The sequence below is a fragment of the Alternaria conjuncta genome, assembly GCF_024043145.1.
Source record: "Alternaria conjuncta strain BMP 0040 chromosome Unknown scaffold_1, whole genome shotgun sequence".
NCBI classification, from domain to species: Eukaryota; Fungi; Ascomycota; class Dothideomycetes; order Pleosporales; family Pleosporaceae; genus Alternaria; species Alternaria conjuncta.
The window spans coordinates 2,376,960-2,401,556 of NW_026250090.1; the positions used below are offsets into that span (position 1 = coordinate 2,376,960).

Sequence of the window (24,597 nt, forward strand, 5' to 3'; positions counted from 1 at the left end):
AAACCACGAAGATCCCGGGTATGCAAGGGGAACTCCGTACTCTGACCTGGTATATAGCTGATGCTCGCAGTAAAAGTGTTGTGCGCTGTGGAAAATTGTTGTTCGCGTCGAGGCGTTGTTGTGATGGCTCGATTGGGTGTTTATATACAAACGGACGCGGACGCGCTCGGGCCGGGCGACGAGAACTTTGCACCCCCGCATGGCGAAAACTGTTTCGAGGTGACGAAGACGAGGAGCGGGGAAGAAAGCGGTAGGGCTTGATGGGGACGTGATTCGCCTTCACCGTGAGGAGCGTCGGTTGACTGGTAGCGTGGAGCGGTGAGACGCCGGCGGACATCCAGATGGTATATACATTTCCCGAGGTACGGTAAGAAGGGAGTGTAATAACCAATAAAGAGAATAGTAGGTCGTGGCAATATATAGGAACTGTCCCACATGCAGATATCCGTTCATGTGCCAGTTACGGCTGTTGAGTGCGATACTTATTGCATGTGCTGTACGAATTGACGGAAACAGCAACGAACAAGTAGAGAGAGTGAGTTCATAGAGTTGTAAGAAAGACGAAAAGACATGAGAGAAGGACTGATATGAGAGTTGAGCAAAGGGAGGGGTGAGAGGAAATGTCAGGTAATAGCATACAGTACCTCTAACATCGGCCTTAACTTATAAGATCGAAAAGGTCATCCGACCAATCCTACACAAGAGTGACGAAGGAAATGATCCTAGTCACAAGCCTACTATGGAATTTAAAAGCAAGACACAAACGCCAACAGAGAGATCCAATCCCAGAACCAAACCGTAAAGCAGCCACATGCTAGGGGAATATGTAGCAATTTAGCCTTTATATGCGCCATGTCAGCGCCGTGAACGTCCAGCCATGGAAGTAGAGTGAAGAAGAAAGGTCGTGGACAATACAAAGGAGACTGATAGCACCCGAAGAAGGGTTGCCTCAGATGTCTTCCATATTGCCCGCCGCTTCATCTTCATCGCCTGACTCGTAGCTGCCGACAGAGCTCATCTCGTCGTCATCGCCATCGTCTTTGTCGGAGTCTTCGGCAGTGTCCTTGTTGGCGTACTTCTGGACGTATTCTAGATGTACATTAGCCTGGCTCACACGACTCACCCTTGTCTACATACCCTTCACCTTGGCCTCGTAGCTCTTAGGTTCGCGCATAAGGAGGGCTGCGGCCTCGCCGTTCAGAGGATCGGTCGGGTTCGGGTATCGCAGGAGCTGAGGAAGGAAGACCTCGAAGATGTTGATCATGTCGTACATTGGTGACCATGTCTGGTTGATGACGTCGAGGCAGACAGAGCCAGACCTATTAAGTAAGCAGGTGTTCTCTGAAATACTCAAACAAAGGGATAGCACGTACAGTTCGTCGATATTAGGGTGGAATATCCTGTTCACGAAGCCAATGCTAGGGCTCTTATACGGATACTGATCAGGCAACTCGACATGGATCTTCCAAAGCCCGCCCTCGAATGGCGCTGTCCTTCATTAGCACATGATGATGCACATGGCGCGTGTGCAGCTCACTTTCTACTGGGCCCTTAAACCTAACGTAGAACTCCTGCCTGTGGTGTGTCAGCGTCGTTTTGGCGGATGCGGATTCGGATGGTAAGAAGGACTGACACTACGGGGTGTTAGCTGTGTATCTGATAGGAATGGGTGTCATGTTACTCACTATTGTCGTTGACCAGAGTCACCTCGTAGTCGCTCATGAGCCTGCCTTGTATCAGAGATCTGGATTCACCATGGTTGCCAGGCGCGTGGCGCGAAGAAGGCGGTAAACTGGTCGACATACATCCTGTTCGCATGTTAGCATTCTGTCTTACAGCTGGAACCATGCGCAACATACTTCATGACCTGTGTAGTTGGAAAGAGGCCTCGGTTAGCTCTTGTCCCTTGCTCAGCAACCACCGGGGTGAAGGTCTCCACATACATCCGTCTCAATACGTCTCTTTGGCGAACTCATATTGGCGTTCCTGATATCGCGACCTGTAAATGATGCTGCTCTTCCCTAGTCTTCCGCTTCTCTTTACGTCGTGTATGGTAGTGTGCAGCTCGCAGTGAGAGCTCTCGTGAGGTAGGCGGCGGGGCTATCGATAGCGGATGAGGGGCGCGTTCGTTGGCAGCTGGTGTGTGCTTTGTTGGCAGATTGTGGTTGTTTGAACCCTGGTAAGGATGTCGATCGGTGAATGTGTGTTGTTGTCGCGTCTTTTGGGTCGGACGTGTCAAAGGGCAGGAACAGTGAGGCGGGAGTGATGGTCGCGGTAGTCGCGATCACGAGCTCGATACCGGCATGTCACGCTTGCGCACGTCTCGCCGGGCAAGTCATCGCCGAGACCACGGCGCGACCGCGTATCTCTGCCTCATGCATACATAACAGCACCGCCCTCCAGTCATCATGAATATCTACTTCTACTATCACTGACTCTACCCAGGTGCTTACATGCCCAGGTGTCGTTTCGCAAGCTGTGCAGATAGGATGACCCCAAAGGCTACGTCATCGCGAGCCACACAAAGCCATCCATGGATAACTAGCATTTGAATCTACAAAGTACAACGAAACGCCCTGAAACGATCTACGGTGATGCACAAGAACAGCAGAAAGACTGAGATACACTCGCCGTGCATGGAGCGGAACGTTTGTTACCAAACGCAGACTGGCTGGTTCCTGACGGCTACCGCTTCCCTAATCTGACTTGACACTTGAGCGTAGATGGAACGAAGAAACTTCAATTCCGTCTATATCAACCAAGATTTGTTCGAAGCTTATGCCGACCGCACAGCTGAAGATAGTACAAGTTCAATGCATACCGAGACTGAGGGTGCTGGGACCGACATCCAATCACTGAGGAGCAATGCCGCAGCTTCCCCGAGATCCTCGCCTGAGGTCTTCACCGCCGGTCCGAACGACGCCCTCTGCAACTGAAGCACAACGCTGAAAGCAGAGACATATAGAGGGAATTGGGAAAGGAACATTGCAGTACATAGTCGCAAGCAAAAGGCGGGGTGTACCGAAGAATCGACTCGCCGAAGACAATCAGGGCACATCCAGACCCCTGGCGTCTGGGCGCAGGCTGACCCTCGGTTCTTCCAAAACTCCAAGGTTAGGTATACAATCTTCAGCGCAGCTCTCTGCACATGTTGCTTAAAAGCAACACCCATCCCGCCCTAGGACCATGGCTTACGAACAATCCTCCACACCGTCCTCAGGGGCTCTGACAAATTTTCTACCGCCCAAAATACCCACCACAACCACACCTGTGACGCCGCCGCCATGTCGCGTGCTCTCATGAACGTGCTGCGAACGTCTTCGCGACATATCCGGACGACTTCACGTGCATACTCGCCGTCGTCGCCGATATATCGAGCCATACTGCCTTCCGCACAAATCCGATGGAGTTCACATTCTCCACTGGGCGCAACGCCAGCGAATGCGCGTAAACCCGTCACTCTCAACACGCTGCAGAGTCTCTACCGCAAGAACGAGCCCATCACCATGATAACCGCGCACGACTTTCCCAGCGCCCACGTCGCCGACCACGCCGGCATGGACATGATACTCGTCGGAGACAGTCTAGCCATGGTAGCACTAGGCATGGAAGACACGAGCGAAGTGCTGATGGAAGAGATGCTCCTCCACTGCAAGTCCGTTGCGCGCGCAACAAAAGGCGCATTCACAGTATGTTCCCCTCCACTCGGGCCCAACCCATCTCAACCCACTAACAACCTCCCAGGTCGGCGACCTCCCCATGGGAACCTACGAGATCTCCCCTGCCCAAGCCCTCGAATCCGCTATCCGCATGATCAAGATCGGCCGCGTCAAATCAGTCAAACTGGAAGGCGGTAAGGAGATGGCTCCTACAATAGCCAAGATAACATCTGCTGGCATCCCCGTCCTCGCGCACATCGGCCTCACACCCCAGCGCCAAAACGCTCTAGGAGGTTTCCGCGTCCAAGGCAAATCCACATACTCCGCCTTGAAACTCCTCGATGACGCTCTCGCAGTCCAAGAAGCCGGTGCCTTTGCCGTCGTCCTAGAAGCCGTGCCCGCTGAAGTCGCTGCTGTGGTTACCAGAGAACTGCGTATACCAACAATTGGTATCGGAGCGGGTAATGGCTGTTCGGGTCAGGTGCTCGTGCAAGTTGATATGTTGGGGAACTTCCCACCTGGACGATTCTTGCCCAAGTTTGTCAAGCAGTATGGGAATGTGTGGGAGGAGGCGCATCGGGCGATATCACAGTACAGGGACGAGGTTAAGAGTAGGGAGTACCCGGCAACGGAACATACATATCCTATGGATAAGAAGGCGTTTGAGGAGTTTAGAACGGTAGTTGATGAGGAGAAGGAGAAGTCGGATTTGTTGTGACGGAGTGTTGATAGTGCGATTCCTGGTCTTGTTGGTGGTCATTTCCCCTTCTTTGGAGTTATGTAGGAGACGAAGCGTTGTTCTGCACACTGTAGAGGATATTTACAATTTGCGTACACCAGAATTCTTCTACTTACCTGCGAGCATTACCATCTTGACAAGTAACAAAGAGACGCAAACCTTGAACACCAAACTCACAATCCAGCGATCTATCTACCTTCACACCCAGTGAGTGAAACACTCGCCTCTACATCCCATACACCCTACAAAAAAACTCCTACCTCCTGAAACCATGCCATCTTATATCCCCAAAAAGACCCACTCTCCCCAATCTCGAACCGAACCTAGGGTCTCTTTCTTTCCGCTCCATACCGCTCGCTACCACCAAACAGCTAATAGAAACAAAAAAACGATAGCAACACACAGAACAGATTTCAACCACAACCACAATGCGCGAAAGGTCTGCATAAAGCGTGTGGCCGCACAGGTGGGGTAATCGTAGTGATTATCACACCTGTGTGGGCACACGCCATGTACATGCCTATCGCACATTGTGCTTAGATTCCGCATAGCCATGCGCGGGTGCAATCGTTCGAAGTTTTTGGGATTTTGAAATATATAATCTTGTTGTTGGAGACTTGGGGGCAGTAGTTTTTGACCAATGGATGGGAAATTTGTGGGGGAAAGAAGAATGGAATTATGTTAGCTCATAGCTTGGATTCTCGGGGTTAATTGTGGCATGTGTGTCTGTATTTACGGGCCGACTTTGCACTACAGAACATCTTGCATTGCCGACGCGTGTTGGTGTTGCAACTACAACAAAGACTGAGAGGATGTTTGGGCGATCGACAGAGGAAGGTGTTGTACATGTCAGGTTTGGACTCGATAATCCAAAATCATAGTCCTTCCGAAATTCAACGTGGTAGTTACTGCTGTCTCCATCAAACGTCCAGCATGCCCTTAAAAAGCACACCATCAACAACATACCCACATCTTTTTGATCACGGATCCACCAACCCAAAACACTCTCTTCACAGATAACTAAAACTTTTCTCTCAATCTAAACCAACTAACTACCTTTACATGAACAACCAACTCCAGAAGTATGAATGGAGATTGTTTATACGTTTCGTTACCAACCAGAACCCAAAAAGAGATCGCTGCGGCGACAACAACAACATGCGCTGCTGCTTTTTAGAGCGGGACATGATCCTGTAAACGCCGCCCAATGCAACCAGTGTGTATCGATACAATGACATGTCTCCGTCATCATCCCTCGTTTCCAAGCTTGCTGTGGGGGGTATACAGGTATATAGTACAAGAAAGAGAAGGAAAAAAGGCGAGACGGGAAGTGTGGCAGACTTACATCTCAAGGACGTGGGGCGAGGAGAAGAAAGAGGCGAGAGTTCCTTTCAACAGCTGGAAAGCTGCTTAGAATTCGCGGGCCTCTCTCCTTGGTCGGTCACCACCGAAGCCACCACCGCCTCCACGCCTGTCACCACCACCGAAGCCTCCACCTCCTCTCCTGTCGCCGCCACCACCTCCTCTGCGGTCACCGCCGAAACCGCCGCCTCCTCTCCTGTCGCCACCGAAGCCTCCGCTTCGGCCTTCACGGTCACCACCAAATCCTCCAGGTCGACCACCTCGGTCACCACCAAAGCCTCCGCCGCGGCCTTCACGGTCACCTCCGAAACCTCCACTGCGGCCGCCGCGGTCACCGCCAAAGCCTCCGCTTCGGCCACCAAAGCCACCGCCGCCGCCGCCACGTCCTCCACCAAAGCCTCCACGGCCACCGCCGCCACGTCCGCGGCCTCCAGAGTAGAGGCTAGCAGGTGGTGGGGGTGGGGATGGCATGCCCCATCCAAACTCAGCCAGACGGTTCGCGCCTTCTAGCAGACCCTGCTTGTCACCGTACCACTGGTAGCTTCCGAACAGACCACGGAATGCAGCATCGAGTTGGTCGGGGTAGACCTTCTTGTGTGCCTCGACAGTGTCAGAGAGGATCTTTGCGACGTTCTCAGGGAGCTCCGCCGGTTCGCTCATGTCAACCGTGGCAGTCTCGAGCATATCAGTGGCGTCGACAAGAGGCAGGTCGCGAAGACGACGGCGGACTTCTTGCTTCTCAAAGGGTGAGATGAGCAACCAGCCCTCACCCTCCTTGCCTGCACGTCCGGTACGGCCGAGACGATGGATGTAGGAGTCGCGCTCACGGGGGAGACCAATCTGGATAACGTGGGTGACTTCGGGGAAATCCATTCCACGGGCTGTTACATCTGAGGAGAAGAGGATGCCGGACTTTGCGAGACGGAAGTCATCTGCAGCCCTTGAACGTTGCTGTTGAGTGAGCTTGGCGTGAATCTCGTAACATCTGGTGCCAGAAAGTGGGGTGTTGCGCTTGAAGCCGCCATTGAGCTTGTAGAAGACTGACGCTGCGAGGGTTACCTCAGCGGTGCTGTTGAAGTAGACGATGGCCTTGAAGGGTCGGGTTTCACCAGCCTGTGCCTTCTGTTGTGACTGGAGGATCAGATCATAAAGTGTGGGCATGACGTTCTCGAAACCGTTCAGGTGAACGAGTCTTTGCGGGATACGCTGGTGTGTTGGCTCCTCGTTCTCATCGACGCACTTGGCGAAGTGGAAGCCGGGACGCATGATCTGGCGAACTAGGTTGACGACATCGCGGGGAATAGTAGCGGAGAACATGAGGTTCTGGCGTTCGACCTCGGCTGGGTCGGGAAGGAAGTTCTTGATCTCTTCAATCTCCTTCTGGAAACCGTCGTCCATGAGGCGATCCGCCTCGTCCATGACCAATGCTCTGAGCTTTGGTGCCTTGATACCGGAGTAAGGGTCTGAGAGAATGTCCATCAGTCGTCCGGGAGTAGCAATCATGAGATGGCACCCCTCGCGCTGAGTCTTTTGAAGCATAGCCCTCTTCTGTGTGCCTCCGACAGCAACCTGCACGATGATGCCCGTGCCGGCGGTCACTTTCTTCGCCTCGACAGCGATCTGCTCTGCCAGTTCACGGGTTGGCGAAATAACAATGCCGCGGATGTCGTCTGGTCTGGCGCGCTTGTATCCTCTGACCTTCTCGCCGAGCTGGGGGTCGTTCGCGATAATTCGTTGGATGATAGGGATGAGGAAACCGAGTGTTTTACCGGTACCGGTCTTTGCTTGTGCGATGCTGCCGGATGTTAGCGAATGGAAGTTTCAATCGAAGAAAGATCTTACATGTCAACCCCGCTCAAGGCCTCGTTGATGGTCCTGGACTGCACATCCGTCATGGTCGTGAGCTTCATTTGCCTCGTGATAGTGTTGATTAAGTTGGGGTGAACAAGGCCGCGTGTGGCCAGGTCCTGGAACTCTGTGACGGGACCATCTTCCTCAATGCTCTGCTGAGCCTCCTGTTGCCACCTCGCGGCGCTGTTGTGGAAGCCAGCGAACGAGGCATTTCCGAGGCGCGCAGATTGTAATGGTATTCTCAAGGCGCTCGATGTGTTAGGAAAGGGTGTGCGGAGGGTCCTGGTAGAAATTGAGGCAAGATTCCTCGCGAGGGTCGCGGGACATCTTCTCACTGCGCCGAACATGATGTGCGGGTAATGGTACACGCTCGTTCGTAACAGAGGGTATATTGAACGATTAGAATGAGCAACCGGAGTACTCTGCGTGTGCGCCTGAAAAGAAGACGGCGAATGGGGAGAAAAGAATGGCGTGTACTCGTTAGAATGTTACCGCTAGAAACTTTGCCATTGCACTTTTCCAAGGGACGTGCGTCGACAACGCGCTAGGAAGTCCGCCCGATAACGATAAGCGGCTGATCACGTGTAGAACATGATCAGGGTCCAGCAGCTCGAGCGGAACAGTCGATGCACATCATTAATTCGTCAGTCTATCAAGTTATGCAAATGCCTAACGCCGTAGCTAATGCAGTCCAAATACTCAGTTGATCCGCCCCATATCCTCCTCATCCCGCTGGCTCTCTGCTATCCTCATAGCTTGTAATCCCTCCGCGAAACCCTGTTGAACGCCTCCGGTGACGCCTCGAACCCACCAAATGGTCATCTCGTTGATCGCTTGTCCTACCATCCCGTCGTTCATTTGGCACACGGTTTGCGACAACCGCAGCGTCTTCCGTCCGATATCATCGATAGTAGCGACGCCTGTATTGACGAGCCGTTTTGTGATCTGATGCTTCCTCTCGAACTGGTAGGTGTGTGATAGGAACAGCTTGATATATGGTAGAAGAAACTGTATGAGGATGAAGGACTGGAGAACGAGGGTGGCAGTCAGACGGTGCAGGATCGAGGGGTCTCGTGGAGGCGCTCTCTGAGTACTAGGGCTGCGTTGCGAGACTGGGAGTAACGCGTGTGCGCTTACGTCGTTCGTTGTGTCGACCACCACGTCTTGTGGAAGAGCCGCTTGTATGCTCAACGTCTCTTCTGGGGTGAGCTTCGCTGGTAGCCCCCGAAGAAGATATGTTATGCCGTGTATATAGAGTTGTCGAGTCAGCGTCGCGGATGTCTCGTCGGGGCTACTGATCGATTCGCTTGATTCTCGAGATGCTTGAGCCACAAGGCTTGTTCCTGTAAGGTGTGAGCATGTAAAGTCACCATTCGTAAGCGACCATCCATACCTAAGGTAGCGTACTTCCACCTAATACCACAGCCACTCTCGTGAGTGGCATGTGGCTGTGGAGGTGCGCTTCCTGAAGAGCCAGGTCTGTCCAGTCCATCGTCCACGAATTCGACGTCTGCCTCACTCAACGCCACTGACAGTCTCTGTGGTGTAACGGAGCCGCTCGGGGGTATCGACGAATAGCCTGGAGGAGGCGTCTCGGGCTGTGGTAGTTCGTCGACTGAGGGTGATTTACTATGTGATCCGCGGTTTCGTACGTCGTTGAGAGATTGTCGGAGCGAGGGTATCGTCGGAAGATGGTTCGATACGACGGTGGGCAGGACGCTGTAGAGCATACTGGGTCGGAAGCTGGTCTCCTCCCCTTCCATTAGAGACGGCGTGTCAAGAGTCGACGTGCAGATATCAGCGCGTTCAACCTTCAGCATACTTTCGGCTTATCTCCCGGGCGTATCCACCAAGCTGTGCGGTCGTAGATCCCAGCGGCGGCTTCACCCAGACTCTTCCGCGAGCGCACACGAATAGGAAGCAGCCGAATGGAAATGGGTCGAGATCGAAGATGAAGAAAATATGCGAGATAAGCCTAGAGCTGCGACAGCCGCCGCATAGCGGCTATCCTCGTTTGGCGCAGACGGCATTATTCCGAATCCGTGCTATTTTCGAGAGTTGTGAGTTGCAAGCATGTGAAAGCGTTGAGTCGCTCACACCACAGGTGCAGGCCGTTGCGCAGGGGTCCTGAGATAGCCGAGCACCGAGCACCAATCAGCTGGAACGTGGAAAACGTGTGGGAACATCTGGATATCTTTGCTTCGTCACACGACGCCAACGTGCTACGTGAACTAGTCTAGCACTCGTTCTACAGTATCTGTTGCAAAAGTGCACGTGTGAGAAGGCTACCTAGGTACAAAAACGTACGACCGTTCACCAAGCAAATCGCTTTGAAGGTGCAGTCGCCCAGTCTGCCTGCCGCGGGTTAAGTGTCGGATCGACCACTTCAGGCTTCTCCTCCAGGTCGGTACTCATCTCGACGTGCATATCCTCGCCTTCTTGAGTGCTCTCTACGAGCTGGTTGGTGTCTGGAGGCAGCGAGAAGTCAGTACCTAGGGCGCCACCTCCAGGGAAGATGTTCTTACCACCATCAAAACCATGACCATCATCCACATTCTGGCCAGCCTGCACTGCATCGTCTCGTGTCATACGTTGGCGCAGAGGAACACGTTCGGTATCCCTGATGAAGGCTTGAATCTGCTCACAGTATTTCCGCAGGTTCTCGACGTCATCGCGGATCTTGTCCATAGTGTACGCATCTTGTTCACCCTCCTTTGCTACCACTTCGCTCCAGTGCTTCAAATCGCGGACGTCGCCATGCAGATAGGCGCCGAAGTCTCGAACGCGATCAATGTCCTCGCGTGACCAGCGGGTACCGCCGTGGGAATCGCGGACGTAGTTCACGACGAGATCGTAGGCGCGGATAGTGCGGTGCATGAGCGAGTTCAGGTCTTCATCCCATAGCCGTGATGATGGAGCTGAAACTGTGGCGTTGGAACGGCGAGGATTGATTGGAATACGGTTCACATCCGCGTCGTCGTAGTTGAGCGCAGCCTCAGAAGGTGCAGACGCTGGTGTCCATTGTCGGTTGGAGTTGTACGGCGGACGATACGAATCGGTCATGGTGACGATGCTGTATATAGTCGAGTTAGGAGAGTGGAGGTGCGAAAAACACGCAGTCCAGAGAATTTATAGGCGCTCTCTGTTTGCGTTTGGCCCAAGTCAAAGTGAATGATCAGGTCACCATCCGCACGCGTGGACCTTTCACTGAGCAAGACGCGGAGGAGATAGATGACCTGGTGTTACGATCATGATCTTGATGTACAAGCCCGATGTTCACACTCGTTCATATCCGCAGAATTCTGGTTTCCACATATTCTATACGATCTTGGAAGAAACAGCAGACGAAGTGACATCGACAGGGTATAGTGGATAGTCACCTTATACAAGTAAAAACCCGAACAGGTTTGCAGGCTACATTAAAACAAAACCTTGGAAAGTAGGTGACCTAACGTCGACGTAGGCTCTAGGGTGTTCAGTTTTTCCTGGGTTGGCGTGTAGTGGTAAGGCAGCAAAGCCCCGGACGAGCCAGCGCTGGAAACCAAGAACATGATAACCGCGAGAACGAGGGTCTGAGAAAAAATTGAAAGGCCTAGAAGGAGTGTGTAGGAGCGTATGTGACAGCAGACCTATTGTTTCAGGGTCAACTGTGACCGTATATGCAGAGTCCATGTCATCACATAGTATACTCTGCTGAGAATCTGCTTCTTGAAATACCTGATGAATACACGGCGGCACTAGTGCGCACCTCACCGACTTGACGTCTTTGTATGTGTGTTTTGTCTATTTCCGTATGCAATGTTCTTGACGCTTCCGGTGTTTTGCGGCCCATAGAACAAAGTCGCGGCCGAAGTGGGTGACACTTCCGGCTACCCACAAAAGCCTCCATCATCCAGACCCTTGATAAGTTTGAAGCTGTCACGGTCCCATGGAAATGGAAGACGCGGGAGAATTCCACCAGCCAGTGCTGGCCTAAGGACGCGAAATGAGACGGGCCTAATGGTGCAGCGCTCGCCGTCGAATTACTCCCAGGACAGGAGACAGGAGAAGTGGGGTCGGCGTCAGTGCAAGCAGCAGAGGCGCGCCGCATGCAGAAGCTGCAAATCTTCCCCTGATACGCTGAATCGTGAGCCAGCTATACGGTGGGAGATTCGCAGACGCGAGATGTCGTGCAGGGCGCACTGACGGTGTTGTCGGCAAGGGTGTATTGTTTGCCCAGGTCGTTGTCTAGGCAAATGATGTTGTGGATGGTTCGCGCGAGATTTTCAGGCTAACCACAGTTGCTCTAGCCTGCACCTGCATCATACTGTACCCAGCCTCCGGACCAAACAAAGACACTCTTTCCTTGGTCGATGAAAGCAGATCGACGTCTGCAACGCGCTTCACCTTCGCTCAATTGCTGTGTCGTCAACATCCCACTCGGTCTCTGAAGCTCCCTCGCATCGACATGGCTGCTACGCGTTGCTAGAAAACCTCGACGTGCCTGTACCGTCGCGTCGTGAGCTACACGCACACGTGCCCCTCCCACCACGCCCATCTATTACACTTCGAAGCACCCTCAGCCGCTATCCTACGTATGGCAGCAGTGGCTGTCCCTCCGTCGCCCCAGGTTCCTTCAGTCATGTCGAACCGGCGCGTCCCCCTCGCCAACCTGCAAAACGCTACCAACTCCCCGTTACGCGCGACTGCCATAGGAGGAAAGCGCCAACGCTCCCACGCCAGCGAGCAACGCGATGTCCCCTATGGCCAGCCACCACCCAAAAAACAGCTCATCGAGGTCGATGATGCTGAAGCTCGCCGTCACGGCCTTATTCGTCGGAGTGGGGCCCAGCCCACGGCTTTGACTCGCAAGCTGGAAGCAGCAAGAGAGACCAAGGCCCCGTCAAAGCAGGCCGCACAGCGTGCATCTCACGACCTAGAAACGATTCGACAATGGCAGCGTCACTACCGCAAGCTGTTTCCCCAGTTTGCCTTCTACTTTGACAGCGTCTCAGAACCCCAGAAAGACAAACTTTTGAACAGGGCACGCGTCCTAGGTTCCGTACGTCTGGCATACTCTTCCCTACATCCGTCGTGCTAACAGTCACCAGCGAGAAGTCAAGTTCTTCTCTCGGGAAGTCACCCATGTCATCACGACGCGTTCCATTCCCGCCGACCTCGATGGCAGTTCATCCTCGCACAAAGGCACCGTCAACCCGGCCCAGCTGGAGAACAAGAAGTCCATCTTCGATGCCGCCCTCGAGAAGTCCGACCGTGGTGATATCCTGTACAAGGCTAAGAGCTTGGGTATGAAGATATGGTCCGTCGAGAAGTTGCAGCGCATGGTGGATACCATGTTCAACAAGGAAACTGGGGAGGACGCGTCTACCCATTCGACACGTCAGGCGGTGGCTACGCAGCACAAGGGCCGTCCTGCCGATTTGCAAAGGCTGCTACAAAATGAGAAGTTGGACCGCGACTACGTCATGGCCTCGCAGGACATGATTCCGCTCCGTGGATACTACGTCTACGTGCACGATATGGACGAGGTTACCCGACCCGTCATGATCCGAGAATACCAGAAGGTTGAGAAAGAGAAGGGCAAATGGCCGCAGTTCCGTGCTTCCGGTAACGGCAAGTGCCCGTTCGTGGAGGATCCCCATTTCGGTCGCCGACAGCAGGAAGAGCAGGAAGCACGCCGAAGGCAGGCTGCCCAGGCGCCACGGACACGTGCTGCTTCAGCTATGGAAGAGAAGAATGCTTTGGGAGAGAACAACAACCTGGCAAGGCGTCCCAGCGCCCCTGCTGCCATCGTCAAGGAAGAACAGGATGGAGATGCGAAACCGTTAGATCCTCCCAAGGCCCTTCCTCCCAAGCGATGCAACACGGCAGACGGCCCACCACCTATGTTTGGCAGTGCTCAGGCTAGCATCCGAGCCATGCCCCGTTTCATCGCTGGTGAGCCGGTCGCGTCTGGTCTACACCAATCGAACATCACGTCCGCTATCCGCTCGCAAATGATCTCCTCGACTGCTGCTGCCCCTCGTGCTGGAAACAGCAAGGAAGTCAACCAGCTAAAACGAAAGGTCCTCGAGAAGAACAGCGTACCGTCGGCGAATACGAATAGTGGCCATTCGTCCGTTACAAACGATGTCAGGGCTGCGCTCAGCTATGAGCATTCTCAACCCATGCGCGCGGCAAAGCGCAAGGCCCAAGAGAACATGGGTCACACACACGATGATGGAGACGAAGAAAGACAAGCTCGTAAAGCAGCAGCCCTCCGCAGGCGCAAGACTGTTGAGAAGGAGCTGAAGCCTGGTTACTGCGAGAACTGCAGGGAGAAGTTCAATGACTTTGACGAGGTACGCACTACGAGCATTCCTTTACAAACAGCATACTGACAACATACAGCACGTCGTCTCGCGCAAGCACCGCAAGTTCGCAGTCACCACGGACAACTGGGTTGAGCTTGACCAGCTACTCGCCCAACTTGATCGTCGATGAGCCGCAAGGCTCATGCAGACTACACGGCCACACATTGCAACCCTTACGGCGTAATGCACGACCTCACTAATACCCACGACATAATTTCCTATCGCACCTGTTGTTCACTTCTCGCCCCCGGGCGCATGGCATTACTCTGCGAGCGAATACCCGTTTCCATAGCATTTTCGAGGCGCAGCTTCTACCTTTCCCCTTGTTGGCGACATAGCTTGACTTGCTCCATTTCCTTACCCTGTATAGGCCCATGATCACTGATCCCTGGTGGCTTAACGATACATGCATCCCCTTTGTATATAGCTATTGCGTCATGGCCTTCGGGTCATCTTTGCCGGTTGTTGCGCTTTGCAAACCGGCTGGCTGGTGGTGTGCACGCGTGCGTTTTAGTAAACGAGGGTTGGTACTACTATGGAGGTTTGTAGAACATTGTCATACTGAGGAGATTACTTGGCGACGAACGCGGACGACGCCATACTGGAGGCTATGTTATATATCATTATCGTATCAGATATGTGGAAAACACTAGATATCAATGCGAAAGGTGATATGGTTGAATGATAGTCTTGCGCATTAGAGGAGTGATGTTGGGGTAGTGGGGTGCTGATTGGCTAGGCCGACGTTTACATCTTCCATCGTGACCATCGCTCTTACTTCAACGAACGCCAACCCACAAACTTTCACTTTTCCTAAATAAGTTCTCCTTCGTTCTCTTCATCATTCGAGTATCGCCTCGAAATAGCTGCTATACCCACACTTGACTTTTCGCTTCGGATCAATACACATCAACCGTGGCCATGTCCGAATCTCCCAAAGAAAGGATGCCTGAGGAAGATGACACTACAGAAGCGCCTCTCACCATGGCAGCCTCAGTCGTGTTGACCAACCTACCCAAAGACGCCTCGAAAGCGTTGGAAGGAGCAGGAAATCTCGCTGTTCAGAAAGGTAACCCCATCCGCTTTCATCTACCCATGTTCCAACCCACCAACAACGGAAACACTTTACATCCCCCATCCACACCATCCCATCCCAGTCCATATCCTCTCCCTCACTATCAACTAACACCATACCTACAGTCACAATCCGCCTGCAACCCATAGGCTCGGCCCCCCACCTAACCCAACGCATCTTCAAGCTATCCACCAACCAGTCTTTCGCAACAATAGTACGTTTTCTGCGCAAGAGGCTGGGGGTCAAGGAGCATGAGAGTGTGTTTTGCTATGTGGGCAATGTGTTTAGTCCTGCGTTGGATGAGGGAGTCGGGAATCTGTGGAGCTGTTTTAGGCAGGGCGAGGAGTTGGTTGTGGGGTATGCGTTGGCTCCGGCTTTTGGGTAGGCGGATGGACGGTATGGGATGGGATAAGGGGATGGTTGTAGGTAAGGGAGTGTGTCATGACTCAATCGGTTGTATTCAATGGCATCTATGTTTACAGTCATGACCATGGAAGCATACATCTATTTATCTCAACAAGCACGATGTTTGTTCAAATATGGCATGAAGAACATACCAACACTGGTCGAAGAGCAGACGGCAACAGCAACAGTGACGGAAACTCTGTCAACACTTTCGTTCAAGTACGAGAATGGAATCCGCTACTCCAAACAATGCACATCGTATAAAAGCACCTTTTCCCCTTCCCTTTCCTTCGTATTATCCCAGAACCTTCATCATAAGACAAGTTATACAGACCACCCAAGCCACACACTTCACCTTTGAGAACAGAAAGATACCTCAAAGCGCACATACACACCATCAAAATCGAGTTCACTCCCGAACCAAACAACGGACTCTGAACCTCTCAACTATCTAAACACCAACACAGCTCCAACCGCATTCTCACCAACACAACCATGTGCGAATGGGCAGAAACCACCTACGAAGGCTGCCTATGTGTCTACAAAGATCTTTACAGGCGATGTATATACTGGAATGAGCGCGATGGAGTCTGTGGGAGCGGAGTGCCGGATACAGTGCATGGCGGGACGTTGAAGGGTGTGTGTGGTCGGTGTCCAGACCGTGCGGGGCGCGCTTAGGCGGGTTGGTGGGAGGAAGATGGGGTGGTGGTAAGATGTAGGATCTGGGAAGACTGGTGGGTTGGATAGAGGAACGGATATGTGTATGGATTGAATGTGTGATATATGGAAGAAGAGAAATACGATGATGATCTAGTTGAACCAAAAGCTTACGCTGAAACTTGGTGTCAGACTACGTATGTAATGCCACCAACCCACGGGTAGGTAGAGACACTCGCCTGGTGCGAGGATACCTTCAATATACCTTGCATCTTTGAAACCAGGGTAGTCTTCTTCGAACTCCCGTCTCCTTTCACAAAGAACCTCGTCCTTATATCCCTCACAGCTTCCCCCAGATCCCCAACAAGATATCTCAGGATACAAAGCCATAGCTTCATCCAAATCAATCTGACTCGTATTACTCATATCCACACCACTCTCATCCGTACTCCTCGGATGAAGACGCTGCGTTTCTGCAGGTGCGTAGAGACGCACGTATTTGTAGCCTACGACTTGCGCGAGGATGTTATGGTAGGGATCGGTGTGAAGGGGTGATATAGTGCCTACGGGGCCGAACCAAGCATTCAGCAGAGGTTCTTCGAGTTTCGCAACGGGCTTGATGTGTGTGAGGTGAGGGGATGGAGCGGGCTCGCAGTAGCAGTAATCGGGTATGCTTATGTCGGCGCGGAGGGAGGGGATCTGAGCGAAGAGGTCGTGTTGGGCTAGGTAGCCGGTGGGTGTGGGTTTCGTGTTGTTATCTGCCTCGTCGGGTTCAGGACTCTGCGTCGTGTCTGTATGCGCTGCGGTCAAGACAGCTTCTCTATGACCCTTGAGCATATACGTCTCCATGAAGTCACGGAAGGTGATGATACGCTGGCCCCAGCCTTCATCGGTATAGCTCTTTCCAACCTCGACTGGTATAAGCCGTCTACCACCAAGCGTCTGCTCTAGCAGATATGCAGGGTCGTTCCACGGCCTCTCATCGAGAGCAGGCCAATGCTGAATCGCACCCTCGATTACGAGTGGCTTATGTGTATTCGCGTCACCGACTGTCTTCTGGAAACCCTCCAGACTGAGCTCTTTCGTTCGTGGGATCGCGTGCCGAAGGGTGGGTGGAGGGCTGGGAAGCACGGTTGCGAAGCTTGCTGGTAGGGACGAATTTTGACCCTCAGATGATAGTCGCCTTCTCTTGCGCGGCCGTTCTGGATCGTCGATACGAAGATGAGACCCTGGAGGAGTTAGAACAGCCTTCAGCGCTGCAAACCATAGCTCCACGAGCTCTTCCCTCTCAGGTGCGCCTGTCAGTATGAGCGTCATATCCAGTATCCGCACCACTTCATCGACCCAGCCACTCTTTGAATCGACTTCTTCTTGGTCGTTCTCAGTCTCCGAGAGGGTCTCGCGCAGGTGCTCATCTCGCTCGTCGCCTACCAGCTTCAACACCTTCCACAAGCTCGCATCGGTGTACAGCCTGCGCCAGCACGTCTTCACCTCCCTATACGGCACATCGTGTAGTTTCTGATACGCAAGCTTGAGGGCAAGCTCGAAATCGTTGGGAAGGAGCGACAGCGCGGCGCGTCCGCATTCGCGAATAGGATCGGTCTTCTGCCTCGTAGTAAGTTCTTGACGGGTTAGTTGGGTGATCTCTCCAAGCGTCGGCGCGTCATTGCTCATATCTGACGGCACCACTTTCGCGATGGTGTTGGATGGCTACCGCAAAGGGTGCTAAAGTGGCACCACGCCCCCGACGGGAAAAATCGAACACTTACTAAGCAAATCTGGGTTTGTAGAGTGAGGATCGCTTAGTAAGTGTTCTGTTTTTCCTGTCGGGGGCGTGGCACGGTGGTTGCTGTTGGTAATAGTGCGAGCTTTGACCGACGCCCTGCAGCTCCTTCCCGCGCCGTTGACAGCCAAGACATCGTGAATAATACCCGAACGCTATTCGTTCCACAGGGCTGGAGCGTTGGATGCTGAACCATGCGCTCGGTAATCGCTTTTTCGACTTCCTCTTAGCGTAAACCCTGTGCCTTCACACGTGTGCCACCCGGATGTAGGATCAAGGAGCCGAGAGTGCATATTGACTTCATTTATAGGTCGGCAATTTACTGCCGTGACGTACGCCTCAACAACGCCACGCGTTGGGTATATTGCTATTATACACAAGTCTTGCCGCCTGACTCTAGATCGTAATCTCCGACATACATCTTAGATCTCTGATGGCCTATGGGTATCGCATCCGGAAATGTCGTAACCCATCAGTCATCAACCCATCGCGACCGCCACATGTGGGCGATTCGCGTACTGTACAAAAGAAAGAGAAAAAATAACATGGGAAGCATTAGGCAGGCTATGCATATGCAAAGAGGCCATGGAGGCCGGGGTATCACGCAGGGGGTATGTAAAGTAGTAAGGGAGTCGTCAACCAAGAAGGCCGCCAGCATCCTGTAAGGACGGCACGTTGCGGCTATGTTGGGTAGGGTTGCGTCGATGAGACGTAGGAGGAGGTGCAGAAGAAAGCAAGCCTCCAGGATCTCGTAGAGACAGAGCATCGTAGCTTGCTTGTGTTGAGCGCGTTGACGTGCGTTGTATGGGCGCGTATCGCTCATTGCGTGGAGGACCGGCTGAGGAGCCCGAGTGTGGAGAGGGGGTTGACAGAGCTTCTTCTTGCTCGCGATCTTCGGAGAGCAAGCCGCCGAGATCCTGCAACTGGTGGGTGGGCCGGACAGACGACATCTCGTAGTCCTCAGACTGTTGCGAAAGTCGAGAGTTGCGCCGTACTTGAGGCAAAAATGCGCGCGCATTTGGTATGATTGTGTTCGAGGCCCTGGACCCTCGCCGTGGCTGGGTTGCGAAGTCGTGCGCGATGACTGAATCGGTGGGTGAGGGAGCTACAGTTTGATTCTCAAGCAGGCCTCCAACATCGAACCACGACACTCGTCTTGCACGAGGACTAGGCATCGGATCCCGTATATCTTCCACTGTCACGCTGGATCGATCGCTGCTCTGAATCATGCCAGCCTCTTCGTCGGGGAATCTCCAGTTGTTGTTGACAAAAGGGCCAGGTTGCCTAGAAGACGACAGAAGGTCAAGATCAGCCACCGGAGCTGGTCTAGGAACGCTTGTCTGTTTCTCGAGTAGTTCGGGTTTTGTCCGGTACCCTAGCGATCGTGCGAGGTCTTCGTCGCTACTGCATGTTTGGTCCGTGAAGCGTCGTGCTGACCCTCTGCGTTCCATGCTGTCTGTAGTCGATGGTGCTTTGAACTTGGCTTTCTTGACACCTCGGTCGCGAAGGAACGATCCCAGGATGATGGCGTTTGAAACTATGGTTGCAGCCAAGATCTCCGAAGAAGCGAATACAGTGCGGAACTGTTGTAGGCCTTGTCGTTGAATGACTAGAGGCATTCGTGTCCCAGTTACGACGATCAGGACGACTGACAAGGAGAAGAGCACAGTCAGGGAGATCTTTCGCTTTAATGGCATGCTCGAACGCACGATGATCGGAATCGGGAAGGCGATCAGAAATATATCGGTGACGATGTCGGTGATGCCCATGGTGAGCAGCTGCGCGTAACCCTGTCGGCATTGCGGTCCTGGATCCGGCACGACTTGCCAGTAGTGGGAGGTGGGGTGGCACTCTGCCAGTGTGGCAATGAGGACCATGAAGAAAGTAACGACAAGGAAGATGCGTATGCCGCGCAGTCCCCAATCGTACCCTTTCTTCCAGAAACGTTCTGTCAAACGCTTCAGAAACTCGGAAACGGTGAACTTGGCCATCCAGATGCTGGCATGGGGTTAGTCGCACTCTAACAAAGTTGATGACTGCACGTACAACAACGCATAGAAGATCCTCGAGGCGAGGACCATCTGAGAACCGATCTCGCGATGGCGGATGATGAGCGGGTCTGTCAAAGTCGAAACATTGACATTGTTGGTGCCCCAGATGAGGACCACGTGCACAAAGCCCATACGCGCAAACAGTGGGATGATACTGAGCGCCATGATCTTGTCCTCGCGGAAGAGTCGTTCATTGCGGATGTAGCGGCCAGACAGCCGGACGCCTATGATGACGGCAGAGAATACGGTGCACCACCACGAATACAAGAGAGTCGGGTTGTTGGCCATGCGGGTTCGGCGCAGCGGGGGAGAGGCATTGTACAGGTCGCGAGATATTATCATGCTGCTGTTGAGTAGTCCCCACAGACTCTCGCCTCCGCAGAGGGTGAGCTGTTTGGTAGTCGCGTGCTCAGTGCCGAATTTGCGTAGCAGCGATAGCGGTGACGAGTTGGGGATGGCGATGTGTGCGCTTTGACCATGTCGCTCTTTCTGGCTGACGTTGCTGGCGTACCGAGGATCTGGGATGGCAGAGTGGGTATGCTGTCAAGCTAGGCTTGTAGCCTCAACGCGCGTTTGCAAACGGTGCGAGGGCGCGGTGAAAGTGAAGTTGAAGAGAGAGACAAGTCACCGGCTGCGAGAGGCGTGATAAACGGAAGCTGCTGCGCGTGTGAGTGGGTCTTATCGCAACGGCAGACTGGACCTTGGCCAGGACTTCGGAGGTACGCCACATATTCGCTGGAGCCCGCCTCGATCGCCAAAGGCGCGCGGGCTGCCTGGTGCCATGGCCTGCCAACCCCAGCATTCCTGGTTCCAACTCCTGGTCCTCGCTGATAGGCGTTAGCTGACACTGCCGTGACACGTCCTGGCCACAACAAAGGGCAATGGGCTCGACGTTGGCAATCACGGCTCGAGTCCAAAGCCGAGCATCGCGACGGGAGGACCTGTTGCTGGCTGTCGGATGCATCCCTGCTGAGGCCACCTGCATAATTCCAATGGTGCTGCGCGTCCGCTATGGCGCTTGTAGCTCTATCTGTCTCCAAACAAAGCGATTGGGGCCTGTCGGCGCAATGGCGGGAGGTCAAACACCCCTCAGACCTGAATGCAGCGGTTGCTGACCGCTCGGAGGCTCCTGGGGCATTGGCACCTCACCCCCAAGCCTCAGGATAATCAGCTCCGGCAGGCCAACGGAGATGGCCACCAACTGATCGATGACACTGATTATCGCTGGATTATGCGTGCAAACAGACCCGAATCCCGGGGTTGAGGCCGGTGGGCATGGCGTCCAACAACCTCACTAGTCGCTGCACAAGTGTGCGCATTGCCGCACAATTATCGTGACTGTTCGCCCGGCTATAGTGTTGGTCTTGGGGATGCGCCATTTCGCAAACCCCCACCTCCCGACTGTCGCGTGGTAGAGTGCCCTGTGCGTCTGCGCCTGCCTCGTGAGACCCTGACCCCCGCCATCCCGTTTCGCACCTGCCTTGCGAAGGTGCTCCCTGTTTCGATAACAATAGCGATTCATACAGTACTACAAAGGCTGAGCTATATCATGATGATGCCCAGACAAGAACGCAATTTTCGAGGACATGGTCCTTGCTGAATGCTGACGTTGAAACCTCCGCGAACGGCCATATTACCAACAGTGTCGCTGCTGCCCCGCGAACCCAGCCAAATGACCGATAACGACATCCCGTCCACAATCCTTCATCCGCCCTAGTGATCAGTACATATCTGACGATCGTCTCTGCACCCAGGAATAGTGTACATTTTCATTCCTATGTACAATGCATACATACAACAAGACAGACTTGAACACTACGAGCCTCGCCCTGCTACCGCAAAGTCCAAACGACATGTTAGTTCCCACCAAAGGCGCTGCGACCAGATTGTCACACGCGCTACTTCCGAAGAGATATACCACCCCGAGATTGCGAGGTTCGCAATCGCGGTTGTTGCTTTCCGAGGCTCATGCATAGCCATGATTTTCATGTGCGTATCGCCAAAGTCCTTATCCGTGGCTTCCATCGTGGACATGGCCGCAAGGCTTAGGCTCGCGTGATCGGTCCTCCTGGTTCCACATGTTCAGATGCACGATCAATCAACTCACTTCGGCCGATTGCCCAGCAGCAATAAAACGACACGAACCACTAGGGGACTCATCGGTGTCCATGAGCTGGACTCCAATTCAGTTTTTCGACCCCTTTTACTGGCTTATAGAGGGAGACGTTGCACAGACGAAGAGCAGAGCCCACAGCATCGTTCAGCGCGATATTAGCCCGTACACCAGCACTAACAGCGTGAGTAAAGTGGGGATACATGTTTCCCTATGACGTTGACGTGCATTGCGCACTACTGGAGAAGAAAATCGTGAAAAGAGTTTCGCCCAGTTTACGATGTTGGGTGATGCAGCAAGAGCAAACTCCATCTTGTTCCATGGTAAAGAAAGTCGGGCATTGGATAAAAGGAAGATCGACACAGGGGAGTTTGTCCGGGACCTGGCATAGACAAATGTGGATCCATTATGATCAACAACATGCACAAGGCAAACAGGAATATCTGGTACGTGTACGATTGGGGAGACGTATCGTGAGACGTGCAAGACTGTCTTGAAATGCCAGATCAGGGTTGCGTCATGAGGGGAATCAAGACCACCTGGCCATCTTTCACATGTGAAACCGGTCGAGCTTGGGCCTGCCCCATGAAGAATCGTCCGCGGAGACAGCAAGTCGACACGCAGCAATGCGGTTTCAGGCATTGCTGGAATGATGCATATGTATCCCCATGACATCGTTTGCCGTGAAACCTGTTACCTTATGTGCAGAGGCGCGTCGTGAGTGGCAGTGGAAAACAAATCATGGCTAGATCAGGGTGGGGCCATGACGTCCGCTTTTGGTGAATACCCAACAATGCGCACACGACAGCGCCCGAACAAAACCACCGCAGCACCTCTACCTCCCGCACTCACACACACCCCAGCTCCTTATTACACTCGCATACTTCTGCCTCTCAATCCACTTGTGATTCCCCTCTTCTCCACTGTACCTCCGAGCAATGTCAGGTGCTCCCCGCGTTGAGCTCCCCAACACGGATACCGATTTCGACCTCCAGCAAACCCCCAACGGCACCCCAGACTTCCTATCGGAAATGGACGGCTCTTCTGCCCCGCAGACCAACGGCAACGCCAACAAGGACCTGCAAAACAGCGCAATCAAGGCGAAGAACGGAATTCTAGAGAGTAAGGTGAGTGGGACAAAACGCCTTTGACCCTTACCGAGACGCAAGCTAACGCGATACATGGCAGTCTTATCGGCCGCCCGCACAACACCTGATTTCTTGAACTCACACCCACAAAGCAGCTTCAAACGCCATGAACGCCGCAAACAACCACCCCAGCGTCCAGAACGCCAAGCAGACAGTTATGAACGGTAGGGTATGTGCACGCGATCGTCTCTACACGCTTTGGACAACAGCTAACGGTGGTTTTGCAGCACACACGTCAGCCTGATGCGCACACGACCAATGCTAAACTCTACAGGTCCCGTTGCACAGAATGTCAAGGCCGAGGGCGCAAAGACGCGCAACGAGTTTGCTGATCTCGCCAACTCCAAGACGATTCCCGAGCACAAGGCAGCGACTGGCCAGAACCTCACTCGTAAGCTATACCCAACTCTCCAGTCGATCACATAGCTAACACGCACCAGACTACCACAGCATGTTCTACCGCCTGTTGAGCTGGAAGAACCCCCGCGCTACCGGAATAGCGTTCGGTGCGACCGTCCTCTTCATCTTCGCCGCACGATACCTCAACCTGATCCGCTACATGTTCAAGATGTCCTACATGGTGCTCGGACTTACGGCAGCCGCTGAGGTTGTCGGAAAAATGGCTCTCGGACGTGGTCTTACTTCGCAGTTCAGGCCCCGCCAGTACTACACCATTCCCAAGGCTTCGCTTGAGCGCATGACCGACGACTTCGAGCAGCTCATCAACTTCTTCGTTATTGAGTCTCAACGTATCATGTTCGCCGAGAACGTCTACGTCACTGTTGCTGTACGTATAACCCCTCTTCACACACTGCACAAGATGGCTGATTTCTCGCTCCCTTAGATGTTCTTCGCTTCCTTCATCTCCTACTTCCTCATCAAGTTCGTCCCCCTCTGGGGCTTGGCTTTGATCTCGACATTCATCACCTTCCTCGGTCCCCTCATCTACATCCAGAACAAGGAGGTCATTGATGCTCAGTTGGAGAAGGGCTACAACGTCGCCAACCAACAGGCTCAGCAGGTCAAGGGTCTTGCTAACCAGCACGCTGGAAACGCCATGAAGACCGTCCAAGGATACACCCAGCAGGCCACGGCCAAGGCCCAGGAGACCGTCAACCAGTACCGCGGGCGTTCCACTTCGCCAGAGGTCAAGAAGGAGGCTTTCCCTTCTGCCCCAACCCACGCACCCGCTACTGAGGAGTCCTCTGACGAGGAGCTCGAGGATGAGAAGCCCGTCGCGCAGCCTGCTCTATAAGCTGTTCCGCCAACCAGTTCATCTGGAGTAGCTAGGCTCCTCCATGGTCCTACACTCAAATACGCCACAATCCATCTCTCACACGTACCCTTCTCACGGTGCGCACGTATAACGACTTACGCTCGGTTTCTGTGTGTAGTCCTCAA

The 24,597-nt window shown here is 53.5% G+C and overlaps 10 protein-coding genes across 10 annotated transcripts; 4 read left to right on the forward strand and 6 right to left on the reverse strand.

Annotated features, from left to right (window-relative positions):
* Positions 1-949: 949 nt before the first annotated feature.
* Positions 950-1,976, reverse strand: UBC8 (Ubiquitin-conjugating enzyme E2 8; the record flags this gene model as incomplete). The annotated part of the gene is made up of 5 exons (XM_051465128.1): positions 950-1,089; positions 1,138-1,319; positions 1,374-1,488; positions 1,538-1,634; positions 1,944-1,976. The coding sequence occupies 5 exons, from the start codon at positions 1,974-1,976 to the stop codon at positions 950-952; spliced, it is 567 nt and encodes a 188-aa protein (XP_051331649.1).
* Positions 1,977-3,284: 1,308 nt separating this feature from the next.
* J4E85_000840 (uncharacterized protein) lies at positions 3,285-4,377 on the forward strand (the record flags this gene model as incomplete). The annotated part of the gene is made up of 2 exons (XM_051465129.1): positions 3,285-3,689; positions 3,745-4,377. The coding sequence occupies 2 exons, from the start codon at positions 3,285-3,287 to the stop codon at positions 4,375-4,377; spliced, it is 1,038 nt and encodes a 345-aa protein (XP_051331650.1).
* A 1,431-nt stretch (positions 4,378-5,808) lies between these two features.
* J4E85_000841 (uncharacterized protein) lies at positions 5,809-7,958 on the reverse strand (the record flags this gene model as incomplete). The annotated part of the gene is made up of 2 exons (XM_051465130.1): positions 5,809-7,555; positions 7,603-7,958. 2 exons carry the CDS (start codon positions 7,956-7,958, stop codon positions 5,809-5,811), a joined length of 2,103 nt encoding a protein of 700 aa, XP_051331651.1.
* Positions 7,959-8,310: 352 nt separating this feature from the next.
* On the reverse strand, positions 8,311-9,341 carry J4E85_000842 (uncharacterized protein; the record flags this gene model as incomplete). The annotated part of the gene is made up of 2 exons (XM_051465131.1): positions 8,311-8,954; positions 9,005-9,341. 2 exons carry the CDS (start codon positions 9,339-9,341, stop codon positions 8,311-8,313), a joined length of 981 nt encoding a protein of 326 aa, XP_051331652.1.
* A 583-nt stretch (positions 9,342-9,924) lies between these two features.
* Positions 9,925-10,674, reverse strand: J4E85_000843 (uncharacterized protein; the record flags this gene model as incomplete). The annotated part of the gene is made up of 1 exon (XM_051465132.1): positions 9,925-10,674. The coding sequence occupies one exon, from the start codon at positions 10,672-10,674 to the stop codon at positions 9,925-9,927; it is 750 nt and encodes a 249-aa protein (XP_051331653.1).
* Positions 10,675-12,232: 1,558 nt separating this feature from the next.
* On the forward strand, positions 12,233-14,094 carry J4E85_000844 (uncharacterized protein; the record flags this gene model as incomplete). The annotated part of the gene is made up of 3 exons (XM_051465133.1): positions 12,233-12,652; positions 12,702-13,952; positions 14,002-14,094. 3 exons carry the CDS (start codon positions 12,233-12,235, stop codon positions 14,092-14,094), a joined length of 1,764 nt encoding a protein of 587 aa, XP_051331654.1.
* A 791-nt stretch (positions 14,095-14,885) lies between these two features.
* Positions 14,886-15,424, forward strand: ATG12 (Ubiquitin-like protein; the record flags this gene model as incomplete). The annotated part of the gene is made up of 2 exons (XM_051465134.1): positions 14,886-15,033; positions 15,165-15,424. 2 exons carry the CDS (start codon positions 14,886-14,888, stop codon positions 15,422-15,424), a joined length of 408 nt encoding a protein of 135 aa, XP_051331655.1.
* An 847-nt stretch (positions 15,425-16,271) lies between these two features.
* Positions 16,272-17,775, reverse strand: J4E85_000846 (uncharacterized protein; the record flags this gene model as incomplete). The annotated part of the gene is made up of 2 exons (XM_051465135.1): positions 16,272-16,276; positions 16,551-17,775. The coding sequence occupies 2 exons, from the start codon at positions 17,773-17,775 to the stop codon at positions 16,272-16,274; spliced, it is 1,230 nt and encodes a 409-aa protein (XP_051331656.1).
* A 744-nt stretch (positions 17,776-18,519) lies between these two features.
* J4E85_000847 (uncharacterized protein) lies at positions 18,520-20,277 on the reverse strand (the record flags this gene model as incomplete). The annotated part of the gene is made up of 2 exons (XM_051465136.1): positions 18,520-19,882; positions 19,931-20,277. 2 exons carry the CDS (start codon positions 20,275-20,277, stop codon positions 18,520-18,522), a joined length of 1,710 nt encoding a protein of 569 aa, XP_051331657.1.
* A 2,709-nt stretch (positions 20,278-22,986) lies between these two features.
* On the forward strand, positions 22,987-24,451 carry J4E85_000848 (uncharacterized protein; the record flags this gene model as incomplete). Its single annotated transcript, XM_051465137.1, has 5 exons — positions 22,987-23,170; positions 23,292-23,365; positions 23,485-23,587; positions 23,637-23,983; positions 24,041-24,451. The coding sequence occupies 5 exons, from the start codon at positions 22,987-22,989 to the stop codon at positions 24,449-24,451; spliced, it is 1,119 nt and encodes a 372-aa protein (XP_051331658.1).
* Between the last annotated feature and the right edge of the window lie 146 nt (positions 24,452-24,597).